The sequence below is a fragment of the Asparagus officinalis genome, chromosome 8 (assembly GCF_001876935.1).
Source record: "Asparagus officinalis chromosome 8, Aspof.V1, whole genome shotgun sequence".
NCBI lineage: Eukaryota > Viridiplantae > Streptophyta > Magnoliopsida > Asparagales > Asparagaceae > Asparagus > Asparagus officinalis.
In genome coordinates, this window is record NC_033801.1 from 59,599,130 (window position 1) to 59,611,620 (window position 12,491).

At 34.9% G+C, this 12,491-nt stretch overlaps 1 protein-coding gene across 2 annotated transcripts; it reads right to left on the minus strand.

Annotated features, from left to right (window-relative positions):
- On the minus strand, positions 554–5,133 carry LOC109822755 (chorismate mutase 3, chloroplastic-like). Of its 2 annotated transcripts, XR_002242255.1 has the most exons (8): positions 4,919–5,133; positions 3,126–3,345; positions 2,932–3,018; positions 2,473–2,616; positions 2,308–2,400; positions 1,980–2,206; positions 911–1,006; positions 611–687 (listed from the first exon to the last, which is right to left on the minus strand). XR_002242255.1 is itself a non-coding variant. In XM_020389004.1 (7 exons), exons 1-7 carry the CDS (start codon positions 5,062–5,064, stop codon positions 997–999), a joined length of 927 nt encoding a protein of 308 aa, XP_020244593.1. In that variant the 5' UTR covers positions 5,065–5,133; the 3' UTR covers positions 554–996. The 2 variants fall into 2 exon arrangements, 1 of the variants encoding a protein (XP_020244593.1); XM_020389004.1 differs by having other exon boundaries at positions 554–1,006.

Consider the following 12,491-nt stretch of genomic DNA (forward strand, 5'->3'; position numbering starts at 1 on the left):
ATCTCACTTTGATGGGATATTAGGCTTCAGATTCTTGTTTCCTTTGAGATACAAGAATTCTTATTGAGATCTTTCTCTCTTATTGTGCACCAGAAACTCTGCCGAAATTTCTGCTGCGCACAACAGTCCTTGTTGGAGAGCTCTCAAGACCTCTCAAGATCATGACCCACCATTTTCAATGCCACATCACATGAGAGACCTCTTAACTAATGTTGATCTCCAACAAACTCCTAGTTAGGAGCTCCAATAATATAAAAAAAAACCCTCTTCTATCAAAAAAACTCCTCTTAACTAGATAGCGGTTTTTGTGTAGAAAAAAGTTTTTTATTCACTGGGAGCTTCCCTAGGAGCTCCCAAGCGCTCCACAAATTTGTGGAGCGCTTGGGAGCTCCACTGGGCTCCACTTCTTACCCGTTGGCCCCATCAGCCTAAGGAGGCCGCCTAAAAAAAACTTGGTGAACTATAGGGTATTTAACTGCAACTTAGCCCATAATAAATGATATATTCACGTATTTGTTTTTTTTTAGCTCCAAACATGATTGAGACTTCTTTGACAGTCATATAAACATAAACCAATTCGCGGTGAACATTACAAGAAATGAAGAAAGAGGAGCATTGAATAGAGTTTCCTTTCATTCTTCAAACATCTCAAGCACAGGACCTTCTAATCTCCCCTCGGTAGAATCCCTAAAGAATCTTCATTTAGTTAATAAAAAATTCACCTTATTACAAATATGTATATATTTTTTCATTCTAAGAGTATACCGATAAAATTAAGATGATCCATCCAAAAGAATTGAATTCTGAACTTCAACAGAACTTTCCCATAATGGGCAAGTTGGGATTGAACTTTGAACCTCAAGTAGCTAGATACAGAAGAAGATGTGCACATCAGCAATATATTACTTACATGGCTACCGCTGATGAAAATCTTTGAGACTGCCCTCCAATTTATAGCCCTCCATAGAGTTGAGAGAATCCAATATAAAATCGTTTCTATTCATTGCTGCCAATTAATTTTATATACATTAATTTCAGGAAGAATGCTCAAATCTTTGCCATTATTAGGTAGTATATTGAGCTGAAATATTTGGATTCGAATTCTCCAAGGCTGTTAAGCAGTAGATTTACCAATTCTTCAATCATAATTGTTTATTACTTAATTAAGAGAAATGATTTGATATTAAAAAAACAGAATTAACAAAAAGAAAAAGGATTCACATGAGATATATGATGTTAATTATAATAAGAATGAACCGTAGCCATTGCTATGATTTATAAAGGGTTAATTACAAAAGCCCATGTGAACTTTTGAGAAGTTGCAGTAATTCCCCATCCCCCCCTAAAAAAAACTTTTTTATTCGACTAACCCCAGAGTTTAATGACTTATTGCACATAACCACCATGAACCTTTTAATTTCACTAAGTCCAGGACAAAAAAAGAAGACAAAAATTCCTTCTTAGTTCCAAAAACATTTCATTAAAAACGAAAAAATAGGTAACTTTTTGGGACTAAAAAATATATTTTCTTCCTTGCAAAAGTTCATTAGGATTTTCTGTAAGAAAAATTCCTTAGGTACCCCAAATCATGGGACCCAAAGGAGGACAGGTGAGGTGTCAACCCCTGGGTGCATGATCTACTGTTCATAAATAATATATCATGCACATATCGGTTGACACCTCACCTGTTCCCCTTTGGCTCCCATGATTTGGGGTCCCTGTAGAACAACTCTTTCTGTAATTAACCCATTATAGATGGCGGTATTAGAGAAAACGCTGATATTTGCATATAAAGATAAACTTTCCTGTAAATTAAAATAATGATCAAGAAGCTATAGCATCTTAGACCAAACTGTCCTAATTTTGCAATGATCAACATAATAACAATGGGAATAAAAGGGGAGAAAAAAAACAGAAGACCGACTTGGCTATTGATTAGCTGCCATCATTTTCAGTTTCCCCGTAATTTTTAGCCTAACCTGCCAAGCAAATACTCCACTTGCACCTCCTTCGTGAGCGGCATGATCCATTCATCATAGAGCTCAGCAACTAAACTTGGCTGGATCTTGAAATGGCGAAGAGAACGATCTTTCTCCTTCCCAATGTTGATCTCCTGCCCGTAAGTTTCAGCCTTTGCTTGCACCCTCCTCTTCACCTTCTCTTCTACCGATTTGTATGTTAGCATCCTCATGAGCTCTTCGCTGTCCTGCGAGTACTCAGACGAGGAGAGAATTAATTAGGAAACATCGCATAATGTACAAGTTTAATTTGGATGCAGAAGACGACTGAAAATGAAAATTGTTTTACTTGGACTTTTATAGGTTTCTCATAGGCACCAGGATTTTCTCTGAACTTCGCTTCGGCGACAAATTTTCCGTAGTGTATTCTCTTTGATAAGGCCTGAAGTGTGAAAAATACAAAAGTTCATTTTTTTGTGGAGAGGTAGAATAGATTGGATTTTGATGTGCACACCTGCAGGCAAATTGTGTCACACACGGCAGTGGAACCGTAGTTGCCATCTTCACCATCTTCGACCAACCTCGGAAGCAGATTACTAAAGTACATCGCCCATATATTCTTGTTGATATTAATCGAACGGGCTACAGGGTGCAACACCTAATCCACAAGAAAAAATTTAATCAAGGTGACATGTAAAAGGGAGAGACTTAAACCGTGCCGTTCAAAACCTCTCTGCTGACTCTAGATTTGTTTAAATTCGGAGATACTTCTTTTGTTATGGTACCATTCAAAACCCCCTAAACTCTCTATTTTTCGCCTCGAGTCAAAAAAAAAAAAAAAGTTCCCATCAAAACTTCATTAATCTTTTGATTCAATAAATAGTCAAAAATCCCTTTGTTGGAAGAAGCTGTACTCGGTGTCTGAGAAGAAACTAGCAACATGACTCCTCAAGTTCATGCGCTAAGTAATTACCTGCGGATAGTGAAGAGGTGGAAGAAGGGGCTCGGGCAGGTCTTCAGAGAAGAAGGGATGCTCATCAGGGCTTTTGAATCTCCCAGCCTAAGCTCCGACAAACAAACCGAATATAATTAGGCGAAAAGAAATTTCAGAAAGAAAAAAAAGAACTCTCAACAAAGGAATGTCAAAAATGTAGCTTTCATAATTACCTGGGCGTGCAGCCTTTCTGTCTCTCTAACCATATATTCAACCAGAGAGCCATCAAAACCCTCCACAGAGAACACATTTCGATCATACGTATCGCGATTGTAGTGGTATTGTGCTCTTTCTAGGAGGCTATATATGATGGTATCCTCTTGTCTAATGAGAGAGTGCCTGATACTCTCTAACGTCAACACCTCACTCTGATCAGTTCTTGTTTTTCCATGCCTACACATGGTATATGATAAGAGTTCAATAACAAAATCTCAAAATAAAAATAAAATAAAATTAGTTGATACTTGTCCGGAAAAGTTTCTTAATTCGTAAAATATATCATGACCTTCTTTTCATACAGAAGTTAAGAGTACATAATCATATACTCATGTACTCTTTGAACATGTGCAGGTAACTGCAGTCGAATGCCACAACGAGTAACTTATCAGATTTGGGTTATTGTTTGGAACTCATGTGTGAGTAATATTTTTTTTTTTTTTTTTGGAGGAATCAAATTTAACATGTTGGGCAGCTTGGTTCCCAACCTATTTTTATTATCTTTAATATATAAGATATTTTCTTCTTCTTAATAAAATTCCATTTGCACTTGCCACAGTTCTTTAAGAAAATTGTTTATAGTTATAAAAGGCGTTGATTTCAAAAAACCCCACAGAAATTTGTAGGATTTTGCATGTAACCTCCATGAAATTTTTTTAATCTCACACAACCCCATAACTCACAGAAATTTGTAGGATTTTGCATGTAACCTCCATGAAATTTTTTTAATCTCACACAACCCCATAACTTTAGGGCATATCACAAAACACCCATGACTTTAAACTTTTTCTTATCAGACACCCTACCTATAACTGACAAATAACAAAAATATCATTGAGAGGAAAAGAAACTCAATACAGTCATTTGTCATTGACGCGCAACGTACCCTTCCCTCAATTGAGGGTTTTTTTCCCCTTAATGACGTATTAGTTATTTGCCCATTACAGTTAGCGGGTCACTTGAGAAAAGTTCAACTTTCCGGGATGTGACAAATGCACCCCAAAGTTCATGGGGGTCTTGTGAGAAAAAAAAGTTAAGGGAGTAATGTGCAAAACCCCCAATGATTCTGGGTGGTTTTGTAAAAATACCCCTAATAAAAATAGCTGTATGGCTATTAGAATATAAGAAACATTCTAATTTATCTTCATGTCTTTTAATAAAAATTTTGACAAACCAAATGTGAATTAAAAAAAGGGATTCTAGCGGGTTGAAAGTAGATGGAGATTGTTGACATTAAACGGCTCCAATTGCATCATACAATGAAAGATATGTTACTATAACCGTAACTTCAAAATTTTTGGTGTAGCAAAAATGACTTTTAATATATATTAGGCAAATAAAGACATCAGCAACCAATATCTTCCTCCTCTTCTTTTATATGTGGGACACATGAACAATGAAACTACCTACCTACCAAAATTTCACTGCTCCCGTGCTGTGTTCATAAAGGCAAACCTCAAATTCCTGGGATGCTTTAACTAACATGTTTTGAGTTCAAGATCCCTCATGGCATAAATGGAGAGATCCAAATAGAGCAATTCTAAGCTTATTTTATACTTAAAACAAGAGAAATTAACAAATTAAAATACTCAAGCGCTTACAAGTTTACAAATATTGCAAAAATACAAGCAATAACAAACTACAAATATTGCAAAATTACAAAAACAATAACAAACACCCATCAGACTATCACCTAGTAAAACAAGGATTTTCCAACAGGGTTTTTTTCCCCCTCAAGTTTGTTTGTTACCTGAAAGGAGAAGTTGCTGAAGTTTGGAGGGAACACGATTTCCTATTTGATGAAGAAGAAAGAGAGGATACATGGCAGAGGCTTGTAGCCCTGAAGAGAGGTTGGTGAAGAGCTGAAAGAGAGGCTTTCATGAGCTTGACCTCCATTGAAGTTTGGTGATGGGGAGAATTTTGATAGTACAAGAAAGAAATAAAAAGCCAAAAAAAAGTAGAGGAAAGTGGGTGAAGCGAGAGGGAAGGTTGGAATGTCTATTTATAACGTGAGAAGCCCATATAGGACAATTGAAAAGACACTGCTCATTCACACTACTAGTAGAAATTGGAGGATAGTATTTTTACCAAGTACAAGTTGGCTTGGCTTACTTTGGCCAAATACTTGCAAAAAAATAAGAACAATAAGTGAGAATACATCATGTGGATAACACAAACTATGTGAACTAATTACTTTTGTTAGAGAAGCAATGCTAGATATTATTAAAATTTTCCTGAAAAATATTACTGGCAGCGAGTTGCTTTTACAGGATGCACGAACCTATCCTCAGAATAATACATTAACTTAGGCGATAGGAGTTAGGTGATTGAATCTTTTTCTATGACAGAGTCTAGCACTACGTGGCAGCTACTTAGTCGTGCAGTTTTAAATAGTATTACGTGGCAACTGCTAAACCGTGCAGTTTTAAATAGTATTACCTGGCAGCTGCTAAGTCGTGCCGTTTTAATTAGTGACATACTTGAATTTAATTTTCGGATGTGCATTTATTGATGTAAGATTCATAAATATTTAGTTCTTGGTGAGACACACATTAGTAGAATCACTTGTATTGCCACATTTTCACTTGTTACTAATGCAATCATGTGAAAAGTTGAACTAAGCTTGTCTGTTTGTGGGTGGAGCACTTTCTTGTTGTGGAAGAGCTTTAAAGGTTCAAGAGTTGTGATTGTTTGGTAGAAATCTCTTTCCACTAATGAAGTATGGAGAGGAGGAACTTGTATGTTGTATGAGTGCTACAACAAAAACCACAAAATTCTGTGAGAGGTTATTTTGTTAATAGTTGTATGAATTGAAAACAATCAATTTATGTTCTCATCTCTATTGTTATCGCTATAATTACTAAAACAACACTTGTGTGTTTTAAACTAGCGCTTTCTCGGATCCAACAAATCTGTTAGTTGAGCCAAGATAAGAAATGATTCTTGGTGATATTCGGCGTAGGATTATGATTCCAATACATGGCTACAAAAATGAGAAAGTACTTCATGCTCCGTAGATATGTACAATTTGCTAGAATAGTAATAATACTAGTGTTATACTCGAGCCATACTACGGAAATTCTTTATTTAAAAATATTCAATGTAAAATTTTTATTTTATCATAATAGAAAAAGTAATTGAGTTAAAATGGAGAGAAGTTATGCATGCAATGCTTACATATACATTTAATAGAATTACTTTTATACTATATATGCTGGTCTCATTTAATAAAAGAGTAATAAATATCTAGATCCATACTTTCTTCAGACCTGTGATGTTAGACTTCAGATGCTCTTAAGAAATCGAAAGGTCAAGAGCTTAAGTTCAAAAGGTCTAATTAGAAATAAATTGAAATGTGCTAATTAGGTAGGAGACACTGAAAGGGAAAATTAATATTTAGGCTCCTCCTAAAAACGTGTCAAGTACAATCAAGGTCTTAATTTAGTAGTATTTATATAGATGTATAAATTGAAGCTTAGTGGTCAAATGTCTAAAACTCTATGAATTAGCAAAAGAATTAGATGATGAGTACGTAATAAATAATGCAATGTAATTAGTTTTAACCCTCACAATGCGTAGATTTATTCATTTATTATTTTCAAAATACTCAAAAATCATAATTTTTTAAAATTTATATACAAAAAATTGAATTATTATACTTGAGTTATTATAAATTTTAAGTTGATTTATTATGCTCATATTATCCATAATATGAATAATTTCGACAAATTTGAATGACTTAGATTGAAGGGAAAGAAATTCGCACCTCTAATTGTTCTATTCTTGAAAAATTATTCCAGAGGAACATAAAAATTTATTTTTTATTGAAAAATTAAACTGTCTACATTAGTCATGAGAAAGGTAAAGAGTCAAAACCAAACCATATGGAGCAAAACATCAAAAGCAAAGACAATAGTTGTCCAAATAATTTCTCATAATTACTACTATTCATTTGTCCTCACGAAGTTGAAGCATCATGCATATGGGAATAATTGTCCAATTCTAGAGTATCACTAGTGGAAAACCAGGCATCGTTGACGGGCATTCCCGTCAAGAATGCCTAAATCCCCGTCGGCGATAAATATCCTTGACGGCTTCCCGTCAAGGATAAGCCATCAGCAATAGTCCCGTCATGGAAGAATTATCCCTGACGGATTGCCGTCAGTAATGTACATTACTGACGACAAAAAAGTTGACGGCTTTCCCATCAGCGATGTTATGTATATCGCTGACGGGGCTCCCGTCAGTGATGTGGGTTGCTGACAACAATTCGTCATCGATGAACCCACAACCGCCGACGGTAAGCCATCAGCGATAAGTATCGCTGACGGCATATCGTCAACGATAATTTCCTATCGCTGACGGGAAACCCGTCAGCGATAATTATCGCTGACGGGGCTGACGGCTTCCCGTCAGCGATGTATATAACATCGCTGACGGGATGCCCGTCAGCGATGTTATATACATCGCTTCCCGTCAGTGATGTTATATACATCGTTGACGGTAAGCCGTCAGTGATAAGTATCACTGACGGGTTTCCCGTCAGCAATGTATATTAGCAGCTAAAAAAAATTTGCTGATTATAATTAGTTCCATGTACATACAAATCTGCAAACAACGACATTTCTTGCACATTCCAAAACATCTCGAAATATATACATTCCAAATTTCACAAACATCTCTCATCCAATCAATTTTCACAAACATTCGAAATATGTACATTCAATTTTCACGATAAGTTCTAAATCCACAAAAATTTCCACAACAAACTATACACGCATATCATAAGTTCTAAATCCACAAAAATTTCTACAACAAACCATTCACGCATATCATAATCTCCAATATAAAGATGTCCAATATACAAACACGAGTTTAGGATATAACTCACTAAGATAGGTCATCCGCCCTATCCATGTCATCGTCCGCGTTGCCACTGACGGCACCATCCCTACGACTCGTGCTCCCAATAGCATCATCTCCACTCTAATAACAAAATAATTTAAATTTAGAATCACATAATATTGTGTGTAATCATGTTTTACATATCTAATAAGTATACATGTCTGCTACTCTCTCCACTACCAGTAAATGTCTTTTGAGTGGCCAAAAATTTCATAATCTGGCTTTTCACCCGAGTAGAAACCCGTCTTCTACAAGATTTCATTATTTGCCTGGAAACCATCATAAAAGTAGCAGTAGGGTGGATCACTCGCATAAGTTCCTCTTGAATATACTCCCACATCTCCTTGGGAACCTGACCATCTAACATATTCATCATATAGGAAACAAGCTGCATCGCCTGCTGAGTGCAATCTTCCTGCGGCATGTAAGAGGGTCCCGAGGGCAAAGTCGATGGTGTTGAAATCAACGGAGGCTGGAATGGTGTAGACACCCTCTGAGCTCCAACTCCCATCCACCTAGTCCTCCCCTTTTTGGGAAGTCCACAAACTAAATGGCTCACATTATAATTATGCTCTCTAGTCAGAGGCTCCTGGCTCTGTGCAATAACCTTAGCATATGTGTTTTCCAGAGCTTCCTAAAAGACAAAAAAATAAATTTAAGAATTGGCCTTTTAAAAATAAAAGATATGTTTACCTGAACAAGTAAAATAAAAGATGAAGTAGTTCCACAATTGAGGGGGCTAAGTGCTAATAAATGGTTGAAGAGTGTTTTGTGGAACAAACAAGTACTACATGTGAAGAAGGGTTTATGGGCAATTAAGATGACCAAAAGAAGAGTGCAAACAATAAATTCCCAACAAAAGAACTGGCTAATAAGAGCTAAGAATTAAGATGACCAAAAGAAGAGTGCAAACAATAAATTCCCAACAAAAGAACTGGCTAATAAGAGCTAAGATAATTAGTTAACCTGTATTTTTTGCAAACAATAAATTCCCAACAAAAGAACTGGCTAATAAGAGCTAAGATAATTAGTTAACCTGTATTTTTTTGGCCAATTCTACCTTTTGTTTCTTATTCTCATCGTCATCGTACCCCTTCCTAAAGTGAATCATCGTCCTCCTGTGCAGTTCTGGTAGAGGGATAAATGAAGCATTCTGAGATTTAAAAATATATTTATTAGTTTTATTTATCAAATATTCTAGGAAGCGGAGAGAATATATATATAGAAGATTAAAAGACTTTATACCATTGTCCTACAAAATTGATCCTTAATCTGGGCAAATGAAGTAATCCCCGTGATGATCATAATCTTTTCCATCAATTTAATTTATTTCTCTGATATTTTTTCTTCAATATGAACAAAGAGAATTTTAGTACAATCTATAATATACAATGAAATATATCACTAGTTTCAGATAAATAATTTGATGATAATTAACTACTATACATATTTACCTGGTGCTCCTTTTGGCCCCACAATACTATAAGTGCAGCCAAGTACTCAGGCTCAACCCTCTTATATTGTTTGTATATCCTCTCCCAGTTGTGAGTGAAACAATCAAAGTATTTCTTCTTTATCTCATGTCTCCACTCCCGAAGAGAATGCTTAAACTTTCCCATGTATCCAAATAAAAATTCCCACCCTACGGGATTGTCTTCGATGTTGAAATATCTCTAAAAATTAACATATAGTTCAGCATGGACAATTGACAGAATTGAAAAATAATTATGCTAAATAGAAGAATTTACCCAACAATCTCGATATATACTCTGCAGGACATGAAATGGCTGCTCCTCAGCCTCGTAATAAGGATTCACATTATCACTCCCCCGTATCAAGCATCCAAGGTATGAGCTAAAGTTATTAGCCCATTATCCGGTTGGAATCTCATTATGTTCACATCTCATAATTGCTCGAAAACCATCTGTTGGTAACTTTTTTTTAATTGGCGTCCTTTTTTCTGGTAAAGTTTTTCTCCTACAACAAAGAAAAAATAATAAATATATCAACACTTTTGGTAAAGTTTTTCTCCTACAACAAAGAAAAAATAATAAATATATCAACACTTTTATTTAATCAATCTTAAGCTCTTAGAATTTAATTTATTATTATCAAATACTCAAAAAATTTTGATCAAACTCACCAAATCTTTGTCGGATTTTATTTTTTACATCAGATAATATCTCATCAGTCTGTGGCCCCCATTCATCCAATCGTTTTTTGACAAGCATGTATTTTTCTGTCTGTTTGAGTCTGTACCCCTCTGCACATGCTGGCAAAGGTTCACGCTCAATCCCGGGAATATATGCTCTAAGTAGCACTGGAGGATCTGCATATAATGGTACGGAATCGACTCTTCCTCGCCCTCACCTAAAAAAATTAAAGAAATAAATTATCATTGTGCATATATCATGAAGAAAAAATACGTAAGCTAAACTAAGTTATACCTGACATCTCTCCTGAACTCGATGGCTCTTCCTCTATGGATTGGTCTTGAACGGGATTGTCTTCAAATAACCTCATGTTAATGTTTTTAGACATCTGCAAGTTAAATAAACATACAAATTAATATATTATAGATGCGTCGATTTGACTTGGTGAAAATAAAAACAAGATGTATTATTGTGTTACTAAAATTTTCCTTTCACGTCAAGTTTGTAAGCATCTGCAAGCTGAATATACAAAATAAGATATTAACAGGTTTATATACAATTTATATTCTCCAAAAGGTAATTGAGATACATCGTAGTGATATTATAGTTTTTATTTTACAATTTGCAAACTAAAAAAAAGTTACATGAAGACCCGATTACAAATAATTGTTGTTTAGCTCCTATTAATGTCTGTGATAATATAAAAAAAGTTACATGAAGACCCGATTACAAATAATTGTTGTTTAGCTCCTATTAATGTCTGTGATAATATTTGGAATGTCTGTCCGAGTTGTTGGAGCATCCGTATCAAACACTACGTTTTGAGGGTACAAAAATTCATCGATCGCTGCATTTGGCTCATTGAAGTTGTTTATATAGCTCTCATCACCATCTTCATTGGTAGAAGGTTGAATATAAGCCCTAAAATCCTTGTACAGGACAACCCACTCATCTTTAACCGCATGATCTTTTACATAGAAACATTGTCCCACCTAAGATGCAAACATGAATTTTTCATCACTATCAATTTCTTATCGAGATTGACAAATGTAAATCCAAAGGGATCCATTTGAGTCTTTTCAAAACACCAACAAATCATGAACATCATGTATTTATGTTCACTTGGACCACCATAGCCGTAGAATATCTCCACCACATCTTCCAACCTTCTATAATATGTTATATTATTTTCAACTGGATTCTAATCTCTTCTGTTTGAGAAACATTCACGTGCGAAGGTAGCCATAACACCACTATTCTGGGTGACCTTCGTATCATCAACCTCTATTGTGTGAAATTTATAACCATTAACATGATATCCATCATATTGATTTACGGCATAGTAAGGCCGCTTTGCGTGAACCTTTACTTCTTCTGATATTTGATTATTAAGCGTGAACCTTTACTTCTTCTGATATTTGATTATTAAGGACAAGTTGTTCCTGGATCTAAATATAAAAAATAAGAAAACTATTGATTATTAAGGACAAGTTGTTCCTGGATCTAAATATAAAAAATAAGAAAACTATTAAATCAATAATTTTTAAGTTTTTTATCAAAAAATACAACTATTTCTAAATTTAACAATAATTACTTTATTCTTCAACCAAGCAGGGAATTCCTTCATATGCCTTTCTTTAATGTCATGTACAATTGTACTACTGGTAACTTCATTCTTAAGTTTTTTCTGATGTTGCCTATTATTGCAATAAATTTATTTATTATTATCAAAATAAAAATTAAAGATTAAACCGTATCAAAGACTTTTATATATTTTACCTCCGGTACTCCGAGAAGATTTCAAGATTATTTACTACGTATGCATGCACTTGATCTAACAATATGTTAGAATAATTTTTGTTCAGCCCGTGAGGATAGAGAACTGTGTTATCCTTATTATCAATAGGTGCTTGAAGTTCAGTTTGTTCCCCTCTCATATAACGAGAGGTAAATAAGAGACACTCGGTTCTCACGTAACTTTCAGCTATTGAACCTTCTGGTTGAGCTCTGTTATGCAATTGACGCTTCATTGAACCCAAATATCTAAAACATGATAATTAAACATATATAAATGTAAAGATATTGATATTTAATAGATATAAATATTGATAGGTAACGATTAAAATTTTCTAAATACTAACCTCTCTATTGGATACATCTAACGATAATGGACTGGTCCTACTATTGCAGCCTCATCCGCGAGATGTTGTGTAAGATGAACCATTATTGTGAAAAAAGATGGAGGAAAGAGCATCTCCATTTCAC

Coding starts and splice junctions, on each gene's coding strand:
- LOC109822755 (XM_020389004.1), bottom strand. CDS start 5,064: ATGGAGGTCAAGCTCATGAAAGCCTCTCTTTCAGCTCTTCACCAACCT. Junction 3,346..4,918: donor TCAGCAACTTCTCCTTTCAG/GTAACAAACAAA, acceptor TACCATGTGTAG/GCATGGAAAAACAAGAACTG. Junction 2,617..2,931: donor CACCTCTTCACTATCCGCAG/GTAATTACTTAG, acceptor CTTGTGGATTAG/GTGTTGCACCCTGTAGCCCG.